This window comes from Oryzias latipes, chromosome 16 (assembly GCF_053564925.1).
Source record: "Oryzias latipes strain Hd-rR chromosome 16, Olatipes_Hd-rR_3.1".
NCBI classification, from domain to species: Eukaryota; Metazoa; Chordata; class Actinopteri; order Beloniformes; family Adrianichthyidae; genus Oryzias; species Oryzias latipes.
The window spans coordinates 33,332,685-33,359,714 of NC_136252.1; the positions used below are offsets into that span (position 1 = coordinate 33,332,685).

General features: G+C 43.9%; 1 protein-coding gene across 8 annotated transcripts in view; it reads right to left on the reverse strand.

The window, feature by feature from the left end:
* ube2e2 (ubiquitin-conjugating enzyme E2E 2) overlaps window positions 1-27,030 on the reverse strand; it is a 137,688-nt gene that overhangs the window by 37,459 nt on the left and 73,199 nt on the right. For 2 of the 8 annotated variants that reach the window (XM_078933279.1, XM_078933275.1), the window contains 2 exons: window positions 13,506-13,568; window positions 2,164-2,286 (listed from right to left, as the gene is read on the reverse strand). The exons of 1 other annotated variant lie outside the window; for it this stretch is intronic. In XM_078933279.1, coding sequence (XP_078789405.1) covers window positions 2,164-2,191 — 28 coding nt within the window. In that variant the 5' untranslated portion in view covers window positions 2,192-2,286; window positions 13,506-13,568. Of the gene's footprint in view, window positions 1-2,163; window positions 2,287-11,682; window positions 11,797-13,505; window positions 13,569-27,030 lie in introns of all 8 variants that reach the window. 5 more of the 8 variants (XM_078933281.1, XM_078933278.1, XM_078933274.1 and 2 more) reach the window with 4 other exon arrangements.

The window sequence follows — 27,030 nt, forward strand, 5'->3', positions numbered from 1 at the left end:
GGGATTCTGGCTGCTGTAAGAGCAGAAAGAGGTGTGTCAAGGGTCGGACACTCGGTGTGACAGACAGCGACCTATTAGGCCTACGCCTGAATGGGGGGGGGGATTCACTTCCTCAGTTCGTCGCTGGCAGGCCCCGAGGTCACGTCTGCTTACTGCTGAGGAGGCTTTTGTGATGGAAATCCTGTGGGTAAAGTTTAACCCCGGCAACAATCTACAACCTGGCCCTCCGTGTTTCCCCGGTCACCCCTGCTCCGCTCAGGAAGCAACAGGGTGCAGAGGCCGGCTAAAGCGGGCTGAAGTGTCTCTTCATCGTCAGATCGGATGGGGACTCGTGCAGAGGCCGGCCTGCCGCGTCACCGGAAGCAGCACTCGTCTGCTGATTCACCGGGACCCCACGTTCAGCTGGCAGCTGCACGGGGCTGCAGAGCGTCCGCCTGCTGACATACGCAGCTGCATGCAGAAATGAATCCGACTTGAGGGAAAAATAACACAGAGGGGCTTTCTGGGGCGTGGTGGAGTGGAAGAGCGGTCACTCTGTGATCAGAAGATCACAGGTTTGGTTCCCGCCCTGCCACACATGTGTCAAAGTGTCCTTGGGGCAAAAACAACCGTTAGTGTGGGAATTTGTGGTCCAGGGTTGGGAAGCATTGATTTAGAGGAATTATATTATTGACACTTTGGCTCCAGAATGACCTTAAGTTAGCATCTACTGAATCACAGGTGATATCAAGGGGTTAACTATTTATTTGTAATACGTTATACAAATAAAAAGTCACAAAATGGGCATAAAGTTCCATCTGTGTGGCTTTTCTTTGACATTTCTGTCAAATCATGTAGGAATAAAAAAAGTAACATTTGATTTAAATTTATGCTGAACATTTATACTGTAATTTTTAAAAGATGCCCAAAAAACTGTGACTTGAAAGACTGTTTTTACTTTTCTAAATGAAATAAAGTTACTGAGTAAATGAGTTTAAGAGCTGCAGTGTTTTCATTAAAGCCCAGTTTCATTCAGGAAACGTCCTTCTGCGCTGTATGCTAAGGATTTTGGATGCTTTGTAATCTCTCAACGTCATGCATTCCCTGCTTTTGAACACCAGGTGGAGCTGTGACTCTTGTGCAAATCATTCGCCCTCCTGCCCTTCTGCTTCTGCGTAATGTCAGGGCAGTGAAAGGGGGGGGGGGGCAGAATGTACAGGCGTGCGTTTCCTCTTCCTGCTCAACCAAAGCCGTTTGTTTATATTGACAGAACCACCGTTTTGTTTCTCATCTTCATCTCTTCTGCCTATTTTCCTTCCGATTAAGGACAGCCAGTCTTTTCTTCTTTTTCTCAAAGGCTTCCCTATAGTCCATTAAACACTGACAAATGAACTTGTGGCTCAGAAGCCTCTGATGCTCAGTGATCTTTCAGGGCTTTAAATTGTGTTACCCCGTGTCGTCGTCGCCCTCCTGAAATGTCACAGAAAGCGTTCAATCAGGACGGACTCTTATAGCTTTTCCTGACGATACAAACGCTTTCAAATCAGCTGCAGGGAAGAAAAAGCAAGGAAGCGTGTCTCAGGTAATAACCTAATAAAAACTCAGCTCTCAGACAAAAAAAACCACAGTCAGCAAAAGCAACAACAACAGTCAAGGCTTTAGAACAGCAAGTATCCATTGAGGTGCTTCAAAGATCTTATCTCTGAAGACTTTGACAAAAAAAAAGAAAAATGACCTTTTTTTTTGGCAGACTCACTAAAAGAGCTAGTTATGCTGTTTTCGCAAGGACATTTCAGTTTATGAAGCGCAGGGAGATTTATGCTTTCAAAGTGGGACCCAAATTGGGAATCCAGTACAGCTGGTGGCCACAAAGTGCTGGATCCAAATGACCCCCTTCCCGTTCCAGTTCCAGTCCAGCAAAAACATCTGTGGTGTCAGCCCCCGTCTCAGATAATCTTCGTCCTAATAAAGCTTGGAGCGAGTTCATCCTGAGAGAAAAAGCTTGTGTGCGTGCCATTAACATACTTTCAGTTATTCCCTCAAACGGAGCGGGAGAACGGCTGCTGCCATGTGAAAAACATCTGCTTTCAACATCACACGGTCGCCGGTGAACTTTGAAACGGCCTTTTAGTGCGTTCAGCTGTCTTTTCACTGCTTTATTAACACTCTCCACGTCTGTGCCACCTGTTTTCCACCGACTGTGCTTCACCATGAGATGTCCTCTTTGGCAGGATCCCCCACATCCCTGCAGATTTCGGCAGGGAGCTGTTCTCCGTCTCCTCTGAAGGTCTGTCAGGATGATCGCATCTTCAGCCAGGAAAAAAAAAAAAAAGATTTTTCCCCGTGACTTCAATGTGACACTACATCAACCTGAAAGAATTTTCGTTGCATTTCTGGTGTGGAATGTTGTGTGTTGAAGTGTTGGGTAAACCCCTGCCACTCTCTCCATGTAGTAGAACAGGTACATTTGTAAATTTGCTAGAAATTCGCAAAGAAACATTTTTATTTTTAGTATAAAAGTATACTAATTTTATTTCATTCATGTTTTTTTGCGGTAAGTGTATTGTAGAGTATTTCTAAGGCAAAGGTAAGTTACACCCACTCATGATGTACGGGGTGACGCTGTCGTGAAGTGCCCTTGTGCCAAACTCTAGTAGTTATTAAAGTATTAGTCACAGCTGCCATTACCGTGAGGTATGTACCGTCTGCGGGCAAAAGATAAGCAAACCAATGGGCCCTACGTGTTGTATAAGTGTTCTCTATGACAGTGTTTTTCAACCAGTGTGCCGCGGCACACTAGTGTGCCGTGGGAGATGGTCAAGTGTGCCGTGGAAAATTGCCCTCATTAATTGATCTAAAAACATTTCCCATCTCCAGGAAATCAGCTCTGTGTTCATCCAAACAGGTCCTGATAAAACACTGAGTAGTTAGGAATATGAAAGATCATAAAATACTTTTTTCTTTGTGTTTATTTGATTCTATTAAAGACATTTTTATAAGATTGACGGTGACGCGATTTAGCTGCAGCTATAACTGTTATCTGAAAAGTCTCGCAGCTTTTACTGTCTCCACGACTCCGCCAATCATTCTTGAAGGCTTAATCACATGTCATCAGTCTGACCAATCAGAAGTCTTTAAAGTATTCACTTCCTTGTTCCAATTTAGCTCATAACACACTCAGTTCCAACAAAAATACCAGCTAAAGCTCGTCTTTAGCGGTGTAGCTTTCCACAGAATCTGGTGTCAGACCGTGGAACAAGTGAACAAAACCATGAAGCTCAGAGACGCGAGTCTTTCTGCCGTTTTCTCGCAGTTTTCACACTACATCTCCCATGATGCATTGGCTTAAAGGGACAGCGCCTCAGCGTACAATGAGTCGTCCTTGTTACACGTCTTGAAACCACAACAAACATACAGTTTGTATGTAACTTAAGTTTTATTACATCTTTTAGAAAAAACATCTGCAACTTCCTGCTTTTTCTGCCACAATTATCACAAAAATGCCGGGGGGGGGGCGCTGTAGATCAAAACAGACTATGAGTTTCTGCTTTTTTTTTTTTTTTTGGGATGCTGGTGTGCCGCGGGATTTTTGTGTGCCGTGGCTCAAAGAAAGGTTGAAAAACACTGCTCTATGACCTGTCGCCCGCAGCATGCCCATAGTAAAAAGCGTTTCTGAACCGTGACATTTTGTGCGGGTCACAGGCGTGTCTTATACAGATTTGTTTGCCCCCACAAACAGCCCATATCTACCCCTAAGGGCAGTTGTGACTAAGTCATTTGATGAGAGCAATGAGGGTTGTAGCGTGACCCTTGAAGAATTCCTAACCCTCACCAGAGTCCCCACATGTTAATGGGATTTGGTGAATGCTGCATGAGTTCTGTGGCTTTGGTAAACACATTAAACCGGGATCTCCTCCCTGAATATCTGCAGCAGGAGAACACAGTCTAGCTGTAAAGAGGCCTTTATTGCCTGAACAGAAAGATCAAAGTGTGTTGGATTTGCTGGCAGTAAGTAGGGCCTGTTTTTGGTGAGTTTTAAGGGCCACACACACACTGATGGATTTGACGCACGCCAAAACATGATTGTGTTATTGAAGAACATTTCATAAACCAAACAAGTGCTCTATTTTCCTACCGGGACACACATTTTCTTTCATTCAATACAAAACCAGCTGTGCTTTGCTTTCAAAAAGACAACTAGGGACACAATGGGGTTGTGGAGTTACTGCAGGAATATAAAAAACCCAATGAGAAAGCATCTTAGGCTTAGATAAGTTTAACCTTCTCTTTACCAGCAGACTTGGTTATCCTTTAGTAAAGTTGTTGACTTCATCAGAGATCAAACACATTAGGACCAGCCTCTGGTGTATGGAATGATTTGGGGTTTATGACATGCTTTTAGAGCAATGTGGATTATTTGGTTTAGGTTTGCTTGATATGGTTTCTGTCTTATTGCACTGGAGGTCAACCTGGATTTTGAATCATCATCATCCTCGTCTTCAACATGTCTTGATGCTCTGGGGTCTACCTTTTCCCTTCTCTGTTCTTCTTCTTGTACTATGCAGTACTCCAGGAACCTAGTCCGTGGGTTTGGCCATTCCTAATTGGACTCAGCTGTCTGCACTCTGTTCATCAGCTCTCCTTGTGTGGACCTCTATTTAGGATGTGCCTGCTCCAGTATTTACCGCCAGTTCGTTTGCCTTCTTTGGTGCAGTACTTGGTCTCTCGCTAATCTAGAACCTCATAAAGTTTTACCTTGACCTACGTTCAGCTCTCTTGTGTGCTCACCACTACGGTACCTCCTTGTCCACAGGATCAACCACCATTTGTGCCGACCTGGGTCCAACACATCTATTCACTGTCTGGTTCCACCAGAGGACACAACCTCCAGCCACGCCAACACTTCTCGTCACATAGCCGCTACCACACCCACAGGACCAGCAGCTCCTGTTCACCGAAGTGGCAATGATAGCCAGGACCCCCCCCCCCCGACACCCGTACGGTATAATACAGGGGTCGGGAACCTTTTTGGCCAAGAGAGCCATAAACGCCACATATTTTGAAATGTAATTTCGAAAGAGCCATACAATAATGTAGTGTCCCTTCCCCACACTGAGGCACGGAGACTTAACCTCTTTTAAAGTTCTTTATTCCAATTACTGCAGACCGCAACAAAGGCCGTTCAATTAATTCAGCAACTCCTGAATCTCTCCCGCCGAGACGAGAGCGCGTCTCCCAACTTTATATTCCCCTACTCCCGCTCCAGCCCTCCCATTTCCCTTATTCGGCCCATAGCTGAACCCCATTGGTCCAAACTACCTAACAACAGGCTGAGCGACAGAACTGAGGGCCAATCAGATCTCTGCTTGACGCGTTCAATGAACTCCAGAACTTTTAACGCGGCCCAACAGCCATCCAACTCAGTCCGCGACAATTTGTTTAAAACTAAATATACAAATGAATGTGTGCATTTGATTTAATTTCAACATTTTTAAAGTACAATAAGTCTGTGGATTCTTTTTAATAACATTGTTATTCTGTTGCTAATAAATGATGAGTATTTCTCGTGGTAGTTTTGTTGATGGTCTAGTCTGGTTGATCCGTGGTGAGTTTCTGCTTCATGCAGGCGTTGAGACTTTAAACGTGATCATAGGTCTGAATGTTCTGTAGATGTGACAAAGACTGCTCACATGCAGACGGGGAGCCAAACATATACTCACACGCCGCAGTGAGTGACAGGCAGTGGGTTTTACGTTTTTACAATCCCTGCGCGATTCACCTGCTGCCTGTCCCCACAACCCCTCACCCCCACCCTCTGCTTTCTTCCTCACACATCCCGTCCCCGCATCTGCGCGCTCTTTCTCAGAGACGGGAGCGCGCAGTTTTAGGCACGTCAATTCAAAGGTTTCCAGCTGGTACAAACTCTGTGATATTATAGATAATAGTAACTGATAGCGCTGGCGCAGATTTCTCTCTCTAAGCACTGCTACTACTGCGCGCCTCTGGCATCGCATCGCGCCCGAGAAGGACTGGTCTAATGAAAAAAAAAAACTATAATTAAAGATTTGTCTGCGAGCCACATGTGACCATCAAAAGAGCCATATATGGCTCGCGAGCCATAGGTTCCCGACCCCTGGTATAATAGGTAGAGGAAATCCGCCTGCTAGGCAATCACGTCCACCACCCACACCAGGGCCAGCCAGACCGCCACAGGAGCCCCCAATGCCAGAAATCAGGGAGGCACAGGAGCTCCAGCCCACCAGAAGAATAGGCCATTCGCCGTGCCTGGGGCCCAGCGCCACCGAGTAACACGTCTCTTTCTCTTTAGCAGTCTACTGGATTTAAGCTACTTGGAGCCAGCAGGTACTTCCTGTTTGGAACGCCAGGAGGGAGGGGTCACTCAGTCCAGATTTCATACAGTCAATGCATTGATAGAAATGAGTCAAATGTGTTCATTACTGAGGGGCAAAGAAGCTGCTATTAACAGAGAAACATGGTGAAGTCAGATTGAGACCTTTGATTTCCAATCACACCATTACGCCACCGGCTCTACATGTATTAACTTGAGGAAATATATTTTCGAACACGACCTGATTCCTTTTTTAAAGAAACGCCTTCCCAGCTGTGACATGAACGGAACATTTCCATCCAGCGTGAACAGCTCTTTTAATTTGAAAGTCCTTTCCCTGGTGGGTTTCGTGTTCCTGTGACCTGCGGGACAAACAGCATGTTGGCGGGCTGGCTTTAGGCCCTTGAAATCAATCAGCAACAATTCAAACACAATCAGCCATGTTGTGCCATGGAGTCACGCTGAACTCCTCTCCAATTACCCAAACAATGGCCTCTGATTGCTCATCATGAGTGCTGGTCAGCTTCCAGAAGGTTCTTTTCTTACTGAATGCTCTGGAGCCTGATTTCTGCTCTGACTCGCACACCAAAGGAAATCAGTTAAATGCAGCTGCTAGTTTATTAGCAGAGACCAGTTTCCCTTTTAACTCAAGTTTTTTAGCCCGTTCTTTTCAAAGGGAACGGTCCATCTGATAGTAAACTCGAAACCAGCAGGATGTTTTGAGGCAAAGCTCGGAGTGGGTGATTTTTTTTTCCAGGCAAGAGGAAATTTATTGTTTGTTTTTGTTTTCTGTTCATCCCGCCGTCCCAAGCGACCCACTGCTGCATACATGCTGGACATATAATGAATGATAAATGTGGGGGGAGAGAGTTTTTTTCTCCCAGGGAGACGGGAAACAATATAATTAAATGTTAGCAAAAGAATTAAGGCTGTAAAAAGTAGTGTTTTATATTCTGGTCACAGTTTTGTTTTTCAGAGTGGCTGGTTTCTGATTTGAGGCTCAGCAGAGGAAAACAGAAAAACGCTTTAAGGGAACAAATGTTCACATTATGGAGATCAGTCAAGTCTTTGAATTCCTAATGTTTCTGTGCTGGAAAACTTTAAACAAACTTTAGAAAAAAATTTATCAGGATTCCCCGGAAATAAACATTTCAAGTTCACATGAAACAACAAATCAGACTGAAGGTTAACGTGTCAAGAAAAAAGTCAAAACATAAAGGATAAAGGATGTAAAGAAAAAACCAAGACAACATTTTAAGGAGATGGCCATCGATCATTCAATAACTGTTTACTTGAAGGTTTTGATAAAAAGCTACAGACATTTTTAAAAGAAGAAAACATTTGAATCTGATAGATAAAAAAATGATCAGAACCTGTTTTAACACGTAAGCTCACCATCTGTGATTCATTTCGAAAAGTTGAGGGTATCTTTGTACGCCATAATTCGGAGTAAAATGACAAATCAATCAAGCTGCATCCAGATGATGTGGAGTTCTGGATGCACAGGTGAGTCAAAGTGTTTCTGTCTGGATTTAAATGTTAATCATGAGCTGCTGCTGCAGAGGCAGCTGTTAAAATGACTCAGTTAGATGCTGAAAAGCTGGAGGCAAACAGCAGTTTGGACTCAGAATGCAATTTGATTTAGTTATTTTTAATGTATCCTCTGCTATCATGTTGATTTATTCTGGTTACTGACGGGAGTTCCAGTAAAACAAGTGGACCTCTGAACCTAATAATGTTTTTTTGCTTAAATGTACTGTATTTTCCACACTATAGGGTTATAGGGCGCACTATCAATGAATGGTCTGTCTTCAAACTGATGTCACATTCTGTATAAGGCGCAGTGAAGTACTCTAGAACTTGTTTGTAACACGCTACACGTTAGCCACGATAGCGTATTCATTTGTAACATCTAACCTTGTCTGCAACACGAAAAAACAGACGTAACCCTGCTAGTAACACGTAAAAAACACGCTACATGTTAGCGTATTTACAAACCAACCAACCTTGTTTGCTACTCGTAAAACAACAGACTGACGTTTTGACAGGGCGTCCTGTACCTCTCAAAATCGCTTTGGCACAGCCAGAATGTTTTCACGTTGTAGCAGTACCTCCGCAGGTGCGTGCCGCGACGGCAGAAACCAGAGCAACGTCTAGTGGACTAGAGGACAGGTTCACGTCCTTTTATTTATTTTGTACATCCAAACCAAAGCAGCAGCAGCAGCACTACAACCAAAAGAAGATGACATACACAATAATGTGACATACACAAATATACACGCCGACATACACAAAACATGTTATAAGAGATCTGGCGACACACTAAAAACAACATGTAAGAATGTCCAAACAAACACACCATAAGCAGCAACCGCACAATGCACCGCAAAACCAGAAACGGCCAAGTGTTACAGCAACACACACTCACCTGTTCCCCTTTTCTACCTCACACGCCCCTGAACCGAATCCCCATTGGTCACACTGCAGAGGTACTGCTACAGTACATAAGGCACTCCGGATGAAAAGGTGCATTGTCTTTTTTTTTTAATGAAGACTTTTACGTGCGCCTGTGTTGCTTTGCCTATCGGTCAACTCTTACATTGATTTGATGTTTTACCAACAAGAAATAAAGATTAAGAGTAAAAGATGAAAATCATTTAGCGTATTGGCCAACACTTGTCTGACAGAATATTGGGTATCAAACAGATAAATAATGCCCCTAATTAAAAAAAATATATATATTTTTAAAGTATGCCACTTCCTGTTTAGATGGGCCATGGTTGTTACGGTTTCAGTCACTTTGTGTTTTGTTCCTTGATTTCCTGTTTTATTTTGTAGTATTTCCTGTTTTGTTGTTGTTTCGAGTTTTACCTTGCCCCATCAGTCCTGAGTGTTTCCAACTGTGTCTTGTTGCCTTGTATGTATTTAAGTGCTGTCTTTCCCTTCCTCCTGTGCTGGTCCATATTGTATATTTCCCCGGTTTCGAGTCTTTCTAGTGTTTCGAGTTTTGCCTGCCGTATGCAGTGGTTTTGGTTTTGTCTTTAGTTTTGTTATTAAACCCCGTTCTCCTGCAACCTCCTGCCTCCTCTCCTCTCTGCGCCTGGGTACTTCCCTTTCCCCCCGTGACATTATGGACCAGCCTTACCAGTACCCAGCAGAGGGGACCTGTCTCTGGTGGACCCCTGGCTCTTCCCAGATCTACAGGGACTTTAAGGGGAGTCGCCTGGCCGTAAGGGGGGGTCGACCACATCACCGCCGCCCCCATTCTAAGTCCTCCCCTGTTTCCTGGTTGGAGCGTGACGTTCTCCGGCATCGGTCCTTCCTGGACCCTCTGGACCAGGACCTGTGGCTGTGGGAGGACCCTTACCTGGAGGAGGAGGGGGTAGAGTCCTAGTGGACTTTGGAGGGTCAGCTCCCCGCCTCCTTCTTCGACGGGCCTCGTTTGGCTGTGCGAAGGGGCCGTCGTCGTCGCCACCGTCCCTCTCGACGCCCTGTTTTGGTTCCGGAGGTGGAACTGGAGGCGTCCCAACCCGGTCCTGCGTCCAGGAGGGAGCCGGACCCACCACGACCCGTTCCGGCTCCAAGGAGGTTGCCGGACGCAGCTCCTCCCGTCCCTGCTCCCAGGAGGGTCCCGGACGCACCACGACCCGTTCCGGCTCCGAGGAGGTTGCTGGACGCACCTCGACCCGTTCCGGCTCCTAAGAGGGTCCCGGACGCACCTCGACCCGTTCCGGCTCCGAGGAGGTTGCTGGACGCACCTCGACCCGTTCCGGCTCCGAGGAGGTTGCTGGACGCACCTCGACCAGTTCCGGCTCCGGGGAGGTTGCTGGACGCACCTCGACCAGTTCCGGCTCCGGGGAGGTTGCTGGACGCAACTCCTTCAGTTCCTGCTCCCAGGAGGTTGCCGGACGCCACCCCTTCCGTTCCTGCCGCGGACCCCGAACCCGAGCCGCCTGCCGCGGACCCCGAACCCGCTGCCGCCCGCCGCGGACCCCGAGCCGCTGCCGCCCGCCGCGGACCCCGAACCCGCTGCCCCCCGCCGCGGACCCCGAACCCGCTGCCCCCCGCCGCGGACCCCGACCCCCAGCCGCCCGCCGCGGACCCCGACCCCCAGCCGCCCGCCGCGGACCCCGACCCCCAGCCGCCCGCCGCGGACCCTGACCCCCAGCCGCCCGCCGCGGACCCCGACCCCCAGACACCCGCCGCGGATCCCGAGCCCGAGCCACCAGTTCCAGACTCTGAGCCCGAGCCGCCAGCCGTTTGCTGGTTAGACTGTCGATGCCGGATGGCGCTGCCTCCCGGCCGCCCTCCGGATCCGCCTCGCCGGACAGGGCGGTCTCCGGGCCGTCCTCCGGACCCGCTTCGCCAGACTGCTGTTGGCCCTTGGAGTGGCCTTTCGGGCCCCCTCCTCCTGGACTCTTGGAGGAACCTCGGTGCGGTTCCTTGAGGGGGGGGTTATGTTACGGTTTCAGTCACTTTTTGTTTTGTTCCTTGATTTCCTGTGTTATTTTGTAGTATTTCCTGTTTTGTTGTTGTTTCGAGTTTTACCTTGCCCCATCAGTCCTGAGTGTTTCCAACTGTGTCTTGTTGCCTTGTATGTATTTAAGTGCTGTCTTTCCCTTCCTCCTGTGCTGGTCCATATTGTATATTTCCCCGGTTTCGAGTCTTTCTAGTGTTTCAAGTTTTGCCTGCCGTATGCAGTGGTTTTGGTTTTGTCTTTAGCTTTGTTATTAAACCCCGTTCTCCTGCAACCTCCTGCCTCCTCTCCTCTCTGCGCCTGGGTACTTCCCTTTCCCCCGGTGACAATGGTTCCAACTTCTCTTCTTCTTGTGGTCCGTTTGGGGCGGGTCAGTCTCAGCTAACTCATTTTTCTGCCGGTTTCTGATCATAAAAGTTTAAGTACGACCCAGTCTTAGTCACGACTGTGGTGACTTTCCATGACCATAAACCCATGACCTCAGTTTTCTATAAAACACCATCTCTGCAGTCATCCTGAGTGTGATCCTAACGGACCAGTAGACGTTGAGAACGTAGGCAGGACTTTATGATGTCTTCAGAGAGCGCCATCACCATGAGGGAGTTTGCTAATCCCTAAAAAGTCCTTTCAAAACTGCAATTAAATCTTTAAGACATATTTCCAGCACAACAGTCCTCCAGTATTGGCAGTAACCAATTTAAAACTCTGGGAAACCCTATGGAGAACTGCGGGATTCAGAGTTTGTCTATATTCATGGATGCTGTTTCAAGACAGCCTAGATTTTCATTGCGAGCAACATGCAGTGCTTGTTTTGACCTGCAGGTGACAGCAGGAGCATATTCAAATGCACAACCGTGTAATAGAAGAAAGAAGAAACATTTTTTTGTTCGATCCAGAGTCCAGCTTTGTGAAGTTTTGTTCTGTTGGGCTTCATGAAGGCAACGTTCAGCCGCCTCATCACTATCTGTGATTTGGCTCAGATCTGCGTCTCCTGTGGTTTTGTCAGGATGAGCGGCAGCACACAAACACAGGGAAAAAAAATCTATTAAAATCAAACCCCACAATTCTCCTCCAGTTGTACAAAAATCCCAATAATTTCTTTTGAGATGTGAAACGGGGGGAGAGCAGCAAAACATGGTGACGTACCCCGTAAGTTTGCAGCACCAAAATCAGGACTTTTTAAAGCTTTGAATTCGCATACAGCTCCGACAGTGATGGCTGCACTTATTCAGAGTAAAACAATCACAGAAACAGGGTTTGAGAAAGGGACCTGTACCAAATCTGACTAAAACATTGATGACTTGGAAGATTTTTCAGTCATCCAGATGAGGCTTAGCTGAACATCTCTGCAGTATAGACATACAGAACCTTAGCTGGAGGTTTGGGATACTTAAAGAATGTCCAAACCTAACTGTGACCAAACAGGGGCTAAAAAAAATCTAACCTTCTGGAAATGGTATATTCTGTTTTGGGATTTTTAACCTTCACTCAAATTTTACAGGAAGTTTAGGCAACATATTCAAAATATGATCTAATTAGGATTTCAATTAAAATAGATTTACTTTAGCAAATTGTGCTGAAATATTCTGGAATCTGAACCAAGCTTAAGGAAAAGAAAAAGGTTGTTTTCTAGGTCCATCAGACCTAGGTATGCACATGTATTAGGAGATAGTTGCACCAAAGGATAAGTGTCATGATGTGCATGAGGTGCATGTACCCATGATGTCCGTGCACGTACCCATGACGTCCGTGGAAGTACCCATGACGTCCGTGCACGTACCCATGACGTCCGTGCACGTACCCATGAGGTCCGTGCACGTACCCATGACGTCCGTGCACGTACCCATGACGTCCGTGCACGTACCCATGACGTACGTGCACGTACCCATGACGTCCGTGCATGAACCCATGACGTGCATGTACCCATGACGTACGTGCATGTACCCATGAGGTCCGTGCACGTACCCATGAGGTCCGTGCACGTACCCATGAGGTCCGTGCATGTACCCATGAGGTCCGTGCACGTACCCATGAGGTCCGTGCACGTACCCATGAGGTCCGTGCACGTACCCATGACGTACGTGCACGTACCCATGACGTCCGTGCACGTACCCATGACGTACGTGCACGTACCCATGACGTCCGTGCATGAACCCATGACGTGCATGTACCCATGACGTACGTGCATGTACCCATGAGGTCCGTGCACGTACCCATGAGGTCCGTGCACGTACCCATGAGGTCCGTGCATGTACCCATGAGGTCCGTGCACGTACCCATGACGTCCGTGCACGTACCCATGACGTCCGTGCACGTACCCATGACGTACGTGCACGTACCCATGACGTCCGTGCACGTACCCATGACGTACGTGCACGTACCCATGACGTCCGTGCATGAACCCATGACGTGCATGTACCCATGACGTACGTGCATGTACCCATGAGGTCCGTGCATGTACCCATGAGGTCCGTGCACGTACCCATGACGTCCGTGCACGTACCCATGACGTCCGTGCATGTACCCATGACGTCCGTGCACGTACCCATGACGTGCATGTACCCATGACGTCCGTGCACGTACCCATGACGTCCGTGCATGTACCCATGATGACCGTGCATGTACCCAGGCCTGTTAATTACCCTCAGTGTATTTAAGAGTCCGTTCATTTGTTTTGTCCCACTTTAGTGGCTCCCTCACCTCGTGGGTTTCTTATGTTTAGCTTTCTGTCACCAGGATTGGTCTCCTTTCCTTTCAGGTTTCCTGATAACACAGAAACAGAAATAACACCACAGACATATTCAACTGAACCGTACAGAATTACAAAATATTTCATGAACTAACAGCTCATAAGTTGTTAAGAAGTGTGATATTTTACTGTGTCCAGAAAGTTTTATTTATATTTTGGTGTCACTATTTTATTATCATTATTAAACCTTTATCTAACCAGGAAGTCCCATTGAGATTAAAAACCTCTTTTCCAAGGGAGTCCTGGTCAAGAGGCTATTACTGTCACATCATATTTGCATGTATTCAAATTCAGTGCCTAACTTAGAAAAACAAAACAAAATTTAAAGGGACGTAGAGTTTTCCTTTTCCTGAGATCTTGAGTCAAACCAGTTTTTTAAACTCATATTAACACTTCTGGAAGCTATTTATTGACTCCCTTTACGTTCAAGTCTTGATTTTTTTTCTTCTAATCAGTAAGAAAATGAAGCTCTTGTTTGTCCTGCCAGGATTTGATACCTGGCTTGGAATAGAGTCAGGGGTATTCTTAGACACGTGTGGAGGTCTTCGTCAGTGAGCCTGGAACTGTGTTTAGTTTATCAAATGTTCCGGTAGAGAAAGACACCTGGCAGCTAAATGTAGAACCAAATATGGTCAAGATATACAGAGCTACTTTCTCTGACGTGGGAGGTGTTTTTTAGAGCCAGAACATGCAAGGATACGTTCTAATAAACTGCTCTTAAGAGCAAAGGTGCTTGGCAATCAACCGACTGCATCTAGAGTGACTTCCTTTGAAGAACCCAGTAGATCTGTGAGGAGAAATGGGTTCTGAATGAACATAATGACCTGCTGTCCAACACTGAAGCTATGAAAAACTTGATCCTGCACTGATGGGAAGTGTGCACAGTAGGGTTGGGTGATAAAAGGATCATTAAACATATCGTAATGTAACTTTTTCTACATGGAAAATTGAGTCTGTCATGATACTTTTATTTTGAAAGGGTCGGGGAATTAACACTCACCAGTTGCGATCATTTTGTCCTCTTTACGTGAATAAAAGTTAGAGGGTTAGCTAGTAAATGTTTGCGTTAAATGAATCAAGTTTATCAGCCCTCCCATTGGTGGATTTCTTTTGTTCTCTCCTCCTGTATCGTCTACACACCAGGTAAACAAGCACGCGTGAGAGACGCTCCACCCCCGTGGCCAGTTCACTTCCGTGTAGCATTTGGCTGATGAAGCAGGGGGACATTTGGCTATTTTGGACATGATCCAGACAGAAATGGAAGATAAACCTGCTGGAACAACAGCAGCGACAGGCAGATGAATAAAAAGCGTTGATTTGGAGACTGCGCTGTTGCGTAGCATAATGCTATGATGCTATGCTAACGAGCTGATCCGTGTCTCGCCTATGTGATCCCCGACCGGTTTAACAGTCGGACAATATTTTCACAGACCGCACTTTAGGCCGTGGCAGATAAATACAACAAAAATAATTAGTAGGACATGAATTGAATCCAGTGCGTATTCGCTGCTTCTTTGAAGCATCACCATTGACTGTATTTTACCGTCAATGTATTTGAATCTATTTCTCTTATTTTACTGTCAATGAGCATTACAGAGCCGGTGTAACACCATAAACCTCAACCTGTGTCATATTTGTGTGCTGACCCCCCCTGTCATGAGAGCGCTGTAACTTTAATGTTAATAATATATGAGAATAATAATCAAAAACTTTATGTTTTCAGGGGTCTCTATCATATCTGTTTTTGTTCACTCATGTCGTTTGTTGTTTTTCTATTTGTTCATCATCGCAATATTGATCACTAATATCGCAAATCGTGAGTTTTCCTCGTATCGTGCAGCCCTAAACTAAAGGTATTTCTGTGTAAAACAGTGTTATTATTTGGTTGGTAGATATACAGTATATACATATTTATATATCTATATCTATATATATGATAAACTAAAGCAAATTGTGAGAGTTTCTTCTCGAAGTAGGACCTGCACAGCAACCTTAGTTGTGCTTCAGGTGTTACAAAAGGTTGGTGGTATTTCCTGTTAGTGATCAATATTGCGATATATTTATGTGTGTGTATATATATATATATATATATATATATATAAAAGAGTTTTCTTAGCTATCTGAAAGAAACTGTAGCATCTTGTTGCTTCAGTGCATCTGTTATGTTTAAAGATTGATAAATAAATAATTTAACCTTAACAACCTGCTGATGATAACACATTTCTCTTATGAGCAACAGTGTGCATATTTGACAAATAAAGTTATATAGTTTATATCGCGATCCCCTGATGAAAGAAACTATATCGTGATCTTATTCATTTTATATTGCCGAACCCTAGTGCAAAGTCTCCCTGCAGATCTACTGTAAACATCTCAAGTTTTTCTGAAAAGAGTGGATGGCTGAATTATCCTTTTCCTGTAGCATCCGTTCATTGTTAAAAGAAAAAGCTGACGCTGCTTGGATGAGTGGTGAAACATTTCAGAGAGAGAAGATACTAAGTCCAGATGCTATGACTCAACTTCAAGATGTCACCTGGATGAATGAGAATCTTCATCGACGTCTCCAAAAAGAAGAAAACTGATTTGCCCCTGACCGGTTAGCTCTGCCAGAAAAGAAGCTGCCTTCCTCCTAATGGACCCAAAACAAGCCAACAGCCTTTGCTGGACCATTTTAAATTGCTGTGCAGAGAACCTTCCAGTTTGGTCTCGTAATACTGTTTCACATTGAAACCTTTATTCAGTGTTAATGTTTTTGAACCCGTGACAGACTTTAGTTTAGTAATTCCAAAGTGAAGTATGAACAGAACTGAGTTTGTCCATTCCAGATTTAATGCTCTATTTTCTACAGTTCACCTTTTTTTTTTTTTTTTTGGAGAAAGCCATTTATAAACTTCTTTTTCTGCCACTTTCCTCTGTTGTGTTGTTTGGCTCACTCCCTTTGTGTTGCCTTTTCCTCAAACGTCCCCTGTGCAGCATCCTTCATCTCTTTTCTCCATTTGACCCGTCTGTTCCTCAAACTTTCATCCAAACTGATTATTTTCTGACTCTCTGCCACTGGATTTAATAGAACAATTGAGAACTTGACTCTGACTGCACTGTCTGATCAACATTTATGGCCTTTACAGCAAACATTTGATTGGCTGAGTCGTGTTATGTGTGATGACTTAACACTAAGTGGTCTGTACATTTCTGCTAAAAAGCTTTTGGAAAACCGTTTTAAAAAAAAACAGCAGTGCCTTACTGATTTTTATTTAATTACATTGGTTGTAGTTTAATTTGTTGGTCAGGATAGCTTCTGGGTCTGAACCAATTAACCCTGAGTCCCAACTGCCCTAAGGGTGGATATGAGCTGTCTGGGGGATGAAAAAGGGTCAAACCTGTAGGGGACACGCAGTCTGCCATGCGTATAGTTGGTGTGAACATCCTACGGTCACTTACAAATCACGTACAAACCCCTTGCGTGATGCATTCGGGCACAGTCAGTAAGGAGCCATTACACAAACCTCACTAATGAGTAGAGTGTGGCGTTAAGGCATTGTACAACACCATCATAAGTGCGTTTAACTTTCATTAACCTTATAAATACGTCACGATACACTTACCACACAAACCACAACGGAACGTCCCATTCAGGTGTCTGTACGAGCATCAAAGGAACTGCAAGACCCACCTTTGCTTCCCTTAAGATGCAGCCGGTTCTATCTACGACCCTTCACGGACCCAAAAACCCACAGCACCCGTACGAGTCAACCTCTCAGGACTTTAATGACCTGACATCTCAGCTTTCTTGGACACGTTTGTAGCCTACGAGGAGCTTGTATTTACTTGAACGGATAAAACTGTGCGCTCTTGTCTGGTAAAAAAAATGCTAATCGTTCCTTTAACCGGTTAACCGCTGTGACCGCACTCCCTGCTGCTAAGGATCACAGAGAAAGTTTGACTTCTGCTGGAAGCGTGGTGAAATAACCTTTGATAAGGGCATCCTTCCTCCTCAGAGCAGGAAGAGGGGCTGGATAGTGATGGCCAGGGGGAGAACCTCTGCTGGAGGACGGGGTCATGAAATGAAAGATAAGTGTGTTAATTGTGGAGTAAAAAAGAGTCAGCAGGGAGAAACAAGTCTGCTGTGAATTGATCTAGAGACAGAAAGATGAAGAGCATTAATGCCTCCCTCCTCATCTCTTCGTGTGTGTACTCTGTGTGTAGAGGCGACAATAACATCATGAAAGACTGTCACTTCTGTGTGTTTTCCACTTTGAGATATCTGCAAAAAAGGCCACCCAGGAGCCCTGCTGAGTAAACGGCGCCTTATCTCCTGTTGTGCCACAGTAATGCGACTGTTGTCGGTTGCGCCGGCCAGCCTCTATTTGCAGAGCTTTGTAGGGGTGGAAGCCTTTTAGGGGGGAGCGCTTAGCGACAGAGTGATGCTGGGATTTTTTTTCCCCGCACAGAGGCACCAAAGCATCTCACACATCCGGCGCCGCAGACACTCGTCCTCATATGCTTGCATTCTTCTCACATTCCCGCCTTCAAAGCAGGAACCTTCCAATCATCAGACGGAGAGCGTTTTCCCACTTCAATAACGGATACGATTTTTTTTTTTAATCACAACTTATTTGTGTGTTTAAAAAACAACAATTGCAGCAGACTTTTTTAATTCAACAAACATCCAGTTTTATAGCATTTACACTGAATGCTGGGAAACATCTTCACAAAAGCCATATTCTAAACTGAAAAACATTGGAACTGTGTCTGTTCATGCCTCCTGCCTGATCAAACAGATACGAGCAAAAAACATTTTTGTGGCATCAAACACAATGTCAGTTTGATCAAAATGTAATTCTTTCCATTTGTTTTATTGATGTTTTCATTGAAACTATAATTACTCTACATCAGTGGTCTCTAACCTCCAGGCTGTGAGATAATTGGTACTGCAGAAAAAACCCAAAATAAAACACAATCTACATTTTTATTTCTCATCTGATTCTGACAGAAGTTTTATTTTGGAATTTTCCAGGATTCTATCCACCACATCCGACTCATTCTTGACGCACGTCAAGTCGCTCAGGCAAAACCAAATCTGCTACTTGAAATCCCCAAGTTAACAAAAAATACAAGTACTTGGAACATTTCCTTTGGTGGAACATAAACAGTATGAAAACAGAAGAAGAGCCTTGGACTTCAAAATAAAAGAAAGCTGCATAAAGTTAAGGAAAAATAAAAAACGTATTCCCACTTCACCCTCATACAGACCAGTCCATTAAAATATTGTCTGACTTTAAACCTGAAAAAGGTCGAGAACCACTGGTCTAGATGATTTCAGAGGCTAAGAAACATGAAAAATGTGCGTAAAAAGCAAAGTTTCTTTCTGTTTGTTGGTCTGGAACATTTCAGTTTAGGATAGCATGAGTGGAAAAGACACGAGTGGCCCTAAAAAGTAGCTGTTAAAAACCGTTTCCTCACAGTTGGGAGTTTATTGATCTCCAGTGAGAACATCTAATCATAAAATGAGAGCACTTAAAGAGTGTTCACAAACTCCAGAAAAGTAGATGTTTCAGCAGCTTCCCTGCAGACTCAGAGCGTCATAACCGGAGGAACCCGAGACCAGGCCCGGCAGACCTCACCGGGTGTGTTAAACGCCGAAGTACGTGACGACACAGTTCAACCGGAGCTTTTGGAAGTCTTCCCAGGAGAAAGAGAGAACATGGAAACATGAGTGACGACTGAAACTGCACCTTAAAGACCTCCAGAAACCATTAAATGAACCATCAGATCGTCCTCATTTTACTGTGGCACATAAAACAAATAAAACCAAACAAAGCGAACATAAACGTGAAGGAAGGAGAACATCCCTCTGCGTGTTCCATGTTTCATTGGTAGACTTTTGTAATTTGTTCTGCTCTGGTACCACTTCAGTTCCCTTTCTGCTTGTCGTTTCAGATTTAGGTTTCTTCGCAGATTTTTCCGTAACGCTGTTTCGCTGATGAGACTCTGGCATTCTTTCTGTTCGGTCACTGTGTTTTATAAAAAAGGGAGATTCAAGAATGTTCTGCTTTCATGCTACACTTCTGGGCTGTGTTTGAATTTTGGGTCCGCCTCAAACAAGCCACGGCCGGAGACCGAACCGGCAAATTTTAATGAGAAACAGAACAATACGGGTTGTTGGGAAAATCTGACTTTACCGTTCGGTTTTAGCCGAGTTCGTCTTGGTCTGAGTTGCTGCTGTTTATGTTGAAGATTGAATATCGCTTTTGTAAAATCAAGTTTAGGAGCAGCGTCATGTCCAAGAAAAGCAGCGCTGTCAGAAGAGGAATTTTAGGCTGAATTTTGGAGGAAACAAATGGACTTTTTCAGAAACGCAGCAGCTCCTCTTTAGATGGACTGAAATGCACTTTTGTTTCAAGGAATGGTGCAAATAATCTAATTATTGCTAAAGGCAAATAATGACTAAACATGTTTTTCCATTAAAATAAAAAATAGAAAACAGTTAGCAGAAGGTTAAAAAAATCTAACACTTCATTCAATTTGAAACAAATCAAAATAGATTGGATCATCAAAAGCAGAATTAAACTTTTTGTTGTTTTGTCCTTGAAAAGACACATTTGGCACACAATTATTCCTTCCAATTGTTGTCCGTTTTGTCACTGACTAAATGTTAGGTCAGGGTGAGAGCAGAAGAGGAGAAGGAGAGCCTCCTTATCAGGAAGAGTCAGTCATGTGAGAAAAGTCCAAGCTGTTGAGAAACTCCTGATGGTCTCTGAAGAAGAGGTTTTTATCGTCCAAGCAAAGATACTCACTTTAGTTGAAGGGGGTACAAAGTGGGAGGAAGAGCAAGTTGCAGCTGATGCCTGGTGAGATCCATGTTTGAAATTTTTTAGTCCGCTCCTTGTCTTGTAAATTTGGACACGAGTCACTCTGATGTGTGGATTCTGAGATATTGGTGGGAAAGGTTGGATTCTGAATTTGGTTTTCTCAGTTCAATGACAGTCTTTAGCATTGGGGGGGAATGATAGGCTTGTTAGTCCTATCAGTGGTTACCTTTTTTTCAATATTATCGTGTAATACACTCTATAAATGTGTTAACTTATAAAAGAGTGAGTGGAAAATCACTAAATAAATAGTGGGATTGACTGATAAAGCCAGTACTCTGAAAAAATCAAAGTAAAGATTTATAGTAGAACTGTGGGCACATAGTGTAGATGGGCTTTAATAAAGCGCAGTGTCTCCAGGCTTATTCGCGTTTCAGTATTTGCGGTTTCACGTATTTGCAGATTTTTATCTCAGTCGCGTGACTCCTCCAGGGCATCACAAAAACTCAGACAACTCAAGACCCTTGTATGAGAATTTTTGGATGAAACTGGCCTCTTCTGGAATCGATGGAACTTAACCGATGAAGGAGGAAGCATGGACTCCTGGTTCTGAGGCACAGAGTGACTCTGAATGTGCGTTATAAAGTGTGCAACGGTACAATCTTTTGCTCTGAGTAAAAATAAAAAAAACTTTTTATGCTAAGCAATGTTTTAAATAAATGTTTTACAAAACATCAGGAAAGTAAAGAAGAAACACTCAACAGTATTCGTAAGTCCAATGAAAGCCCTTATGTCAAACTCTGGTTATAAGTGAGGTGCGAGTGCTGGTTACATGATGCCTTCACGCCCATTGGACGCCCAAACTACACTAGTTGTCTAATTTACTCATTTCTAACAGTCAGGCATGGAGCGCACATTTATCACGTGAACACCGTTGATGGGTTCCTTGAGCAGGTTCAGGGGGGGCTTTGAAAAATAAAAAATCCGTACGGCTGCATCGCGCCTACTTCACTCTTCCTCACCCTTGTGTGTTGTATAAATGTTCACCATGACCTGTCGCGCCCCACATGCCCATTGAAAAAAATGTGCATGAACACTTTCTTTCGTCCATCTCTTCTGCGGTCCACCTGCGTTTCCCATACAGGTTTTTCCAGGGGTGGGGGGTGCTTTGTGGTTAATTTCCTCCGTCCATAAAGTTTTTCCTGGAAATAAAAAGCTTGTTTTTGTGAAACCTTGTTAACAAACAGAACTATAAAAGGTCCTTGGCTGAGTTCCTCACCCTTAAGATCTTCAACATTAAAATAATTATTACTTGTTTTTCACATTGATTATTGCAACACAGTCTCATGCCAGGCAAACAATGAATGAGAACACAAATAGGAAGTTCCTGGAATGACTTTCCTTTCTTGGAAGACTCACAGGGCTTTAGTTCAGGCAAAGTTCTTCATTTTGTGACAAAGGACTGAAACGTTTTACAGTAATAAATGTTTAAACGTTTGTCATAGGCGATAATAACTTCCTTATCTGAGCTTTCAGACCTGCATCAAGTCGCATTCACACTGAAAGCGCTTTGCACTGCAGGGGCATCCAGTTTTTATAACAAAGTCAATATAAAGATGCGATTAAAGGTCCCGAAAGGTTTTTAAGTAGCAGTGCATTTTGGACAGGTCTTTGGGAGTTCAAATTTATGATCAAATGTTATCCCATCAACCAATCAGGCACTCAGCTTTTTCCAGTTAATGATGTGATCAGTCGGTGGAGTCCAAAACCAACATGGAGGAGAATTTGATCGTTCTCCTGAACTTTATGATATTTTTCTTATTGGCATCGAGATAATAACTAACGAATAGGCCCTTTAATTTTATTCCTATATGAATGTTTTTCCTCCTCAGACTAATGCCGGACAGCAAGTCTTCAAACTGGCCATCATTCAGACATAGGGCCTGTTTATAAGATTAACAGTCAATGTTTCCATGAAGTGAGGACGCTGAAACCTTTGGACAGTAGCTCCTCCCACACACGTTGAGAGCGTCAAGTTTATTAACACTTTTTTTTGCCGGGCGAATTTGATGTGCATCCAAAAGGAAGCAGAGAACACGATTGGCGGCGTACATCGCGTTTGGTGTGAACGCAGTCTTAGTTTACAAGAGTTTCTAAATCTAAACTGAAGTGACAAACATGCTGCCTTCATACTTCCCCGTAAAATAACTAACTAAACACCAAAGATTCAACTCTTCAACCTTGATGTTTGTCCTTGGTTTTCTGTTGACTTCAGGCATCAGGAGGCCCGACTACTGCCGGTTTGACCTGGTGATGAGTGCCGGTGTGTGTTTGTTGGTGGCCAAGACAGTGAAGCAAACATTTTCTTCAGCTCCAGTAATAAATGATGGCACTAAACGCCGCTTCATTGGCTGGAAGGAACAGCAAATAGAGGTGAAGTGATGCAGAGAAGAAACTAATGGGTACGTGAATATACCAGTAAATAAAAACCATGAAAGCCACCGGCGACAGCACATTCATTAGAGCATTGGGAAGATTCAACGATATTGAATGACTAAGCAGAGTCTACATTAGCAGTTTGTTTATTGAAGGCTAGAATTAGGCAACTGTTAATTTTAAAAGTAACCTATGAAATGCCAGGACTCTTAAAAAGCCAATCTCTCTATGATTTATGAAAGAAAAACCATAACCTCACAAACACAGACTCAAGAAAGTTTCATTTTCTAGGTTTTTCTTGAGTTTTTTTCCCCACTATGGCTCTAATGCTGAGGTCTGCGCTAAACGGATCAACTAAACGACTATGGCCTTCCGGTCCAGCAACGTCAGCGTTTTACTTTTGTAACCGTCAGTGACCAAAACAGCCCCCACTGTTCAGGTGAATGAAATGAACACATGGAAGTAGAAATGACACCACAGAAAGTCATTTCAAAAATGAATTTGAACTCACAATAAACCAAACTAGAACCTGTTGGCTTCTAATTTGACAAAGTATGCCATGAGTCACATTTTAGTTTTTACTCTTAAGACTTTTTTCTTTTTTTTGGCTGAGTAGAGGCGGCTATTCTTTCTGGATAAACATAACTTTTGGTCCTGTTCGACCACAGCTGTCAAAGTTTACTGTCAGGATAATAAGGTGTCAGGAATTCCCAAAAACCTCCTGTTATTGCTGAAGAATCCATCACTAGACTCCCCTCTGTTGCTTGGTTGCAGCTTTTAGCATGGATTGAACTCCGATGATTAAACTATTGCTCGAAAACCTTTTTTAACATCTTTTTATAATCCTAATTTTTTTCTGTAATTCAAGTTATAAACTGACCAATCAGATGCCTCTATAAAAGTAGGAGGAGTCTTCTTCTTCCAGCAAGCTCACTCCTGATTGGGGAGAATGGTTGCCATAGAAACGGTGACTCGGACAAACCACTGCTTCCTGATGACATTTGGTACCAACAAGGTGGCCTCCGTAACGCAAAAAAATGGCGATTGAATTGACTTGAATTTGTTGGAGCTGGAAGTGAACCATTTCCTTTGGGTGATGTCACACTCGCTCAGTCCAGTTCTCATATATAGTCAATGATGCATCTCTACAAATGATGATAAAGTAACCAAAGTGGTTGAAAGGAAGTAATTAAATCAACTATATCAAATGTTTTCTTTTAAATGTATAAAAACGCCCCTCTCACCCTCCGCGGGTGGTTTCTCACCCAAGCTCGGGTCCTCTACCAGAGGCCTGGGAGCTTGAGGGTCCTACGCAGTATCTTGGCTGTTTCTAACACTGCGCTTTTCTGGACTGAGAGGTCTGAGGTCTTTCCAGGTATCTGTTGTAGCCACTCCTCCAGCTTGGGGGTTACTGCCCCGAGTGCTCCAATTACCACAGGCACCACTGTCACCTTCACTTTCCAGGATTTCTCCAGTTCTTCTCTGAGTCCCTGGTATTTCTCCAGTTTCTCATGTTCCTTCTTCCTGATGTTCCCATCTCTTGGCACTGCCACATCCACCACAACGGCTTTCCTCTGTTCTTTATCCACCACTACAATGTCTGGTTGGTTCTCCATTACCATCCTATCAGTCTGGATCTGGAAGTCCTACGGGATCTTTGCCCTCTCATTCTCTGCCACCGTCGGGGGTGTTTCCCATTTTGATCTTGGGGTTTCCAGTTCATATTCTGCACACATGTTCCTGTATATTATTCCAGCCACTTGATTGTGGCGCTCCATGTATGCTTTCCCTGCCAGCATCTTACACCCTGCAGTTATGTGCTGGATTGTTTCAGGCGCCTCTCTGCCCAGCCTACACCTTGGGTCTTGTCTGGTGTGGTAGATCTACACCTTGGGTCTTGTCTATTGTGGTAGATCTACACCTTGGGTCTTGTCTATTGTGGTAGATCTACACCTTGGGTCTTGTCTGGTGTGGTAGATCTGAGCCTCTATCACTCTGGTGCTCAGGGCTTGTTCCTGGGCTGCCAGGATGAGCGCTTCAGTGCTGTCCTGTAGGCCAGCCCTCTCTAGCCATTGGTAGGACTTCTTGATATCAGCCACTTCAGTTATGGTCCGGTGGTACATCCCATGCAGGGGTTTGTCCTCCCATGACGATCTGTCCTCCAGCACTGTATCCTCTGCTCTCCATTGCCTGAGACATTCACTGAGCACACTGTCAGTTGCGGCCTTGAGGTTGACGTATTCATGCATCTTGGATGTTTCATCCTGGAGAGTGGCTTCTGCACACATCTTTCTCAGATGTGAGATATATATATGAAATATTAAAAACATGAAAATTAAATACTAAAATTTTTTAAATATAAAATATTAAAACAAAACATTTTGGAGTTTTTATTTCACAAATATGGCTGTGGTTCATATTGCAGGGGTTCCCATTTTAGTGCCAGTTGCACCAATGGGTTGAAGTCCCTCAGGAAGAATTGCAAACTAGAGAAATGCTGCTTTAACGCGGGGTTGGAATGAAAGGGAAAAATGACAGTCCGACTCGAAAAACACACAAGAACTTTAGAAAAACAACAAACAACGCATGGATGCAGAACAACTTTCTGCACCTGAACAAAGGTTAATGTATTTGTAGTGTATCGTCTATTGGGAGACACCCCAATTACAGAGAAAATAACACATTGATAAGGATTATCAATTTATTCTATTGGAGTTTGGTGGGCCATAATCAAAAAGTTTAATGGGTCGCATTTGGGCCTGGGCCTTAGCTTGCCCATAACTGAATTAAATAAACTTATACATAATGAACATGCAGTCATAAAGAAGCAATGTTTTCCGTAAATGTTTCTGGTGAAATTCCAGTAATGTTGAAATGACGTAAAAGTCAGATATCCATGGTCATTGTTCTACAACGGAACATAATTATGAAAACTCCACTAAAAGCTGCTCATAAAACGAGGAATTCTCTAATTAAACATTTGGACTAAACCACTGAGTGCATTCATGCTTTGTGTCAACAATATAAACATTTATTTGAGTTGAACTTCACCTTCATTTGAGTGCAGCAGTCGATGTGCTCAGAAAGTGAAAAGCCTTATTGTGTTTAGGCCCCACGGGCAGCAATTACTCTGATTTTCTCATAGACTGACGATCCTCCGCGGAGTCACATTTCATCAAACACAAATATAGTTTATACGTGGAACTAGTTTGATTTCTCTCTGCTAACAAAGACATGGATTCGGAGGCGTCAAGAGTGTCTTCTTCCCCTAAGGTCAAGTGTTTGGAGAAATGTCACATCTGACTGAGTATTACCACACATCCCGCTGAGATAATCCTGCAGAGGAGGAAACCAAGCTCGCCTGCTCCTCGTTTCCCTCCATGGAGAGTGGACACGATAAAGTTTAATCCTCGCCTCAGTCGCCTGCGGCTGCTTCGCTCAATTTCTTTCCATACGTTGCTATTTGATAAATGAAAAAAAGAAAGTAATCCACGGCATTGACTGATTGATTGGTTGTGGGAGTGAATGTGAAGGTTTGTCAGAAGAATGAAGACATGCTGTTGTACATCACAGACACAAGCATGTCATGTTCTTTATTTCATCTGAGGTTTCTCAGCTCTGAGACTGGAAAAATAACACAACAAGAGTAACTTTAAGAATGATTTGGTTACCAGCTCAGCCAACAACAAACAGATAGATCTGATTTTGTTCTTTTGTCAGATGAAACATTTGTTTCTGTGCTCTGCTGTGAATCAAATGCTGGCTCAGAAGACATTAGAGAATCAGCTTTCATTTGATTTAAACTCAAACATTGTTTTAAGAGTTGTAGTTGTCGTTCACTGTGAAGCGTTTGTACCACAAACGGTTTGTCTAAACTCTCAAGCATTAAACTTCCACTAAGGCATATCAGTAATTCTGATGCCGAAAAACACGCAAAAATGATGGACGTGCAAGTAATTTCAGTTACCTTTGCTCGTTTTGTTGGGTTTATGACTAACGTTGCAGACATTTTTACAGAAATTTGATGGTTTTCTATTTATATTTGAAAACCAAAAACTGTATCTTTAACCTTTAACACATTGACATTCTTTGGACTTCCGTAACTCTTCAACACAATTAACATAATTCCAGTGAATTCTAAAGAAGAGAAAAGCGGTTTTGCGCCGTTAGGCAACACGTTAGGTTAGTAATTAGCTGCACCATCACCAGGAGCAATGTGGGGTTCAGTGTCTTG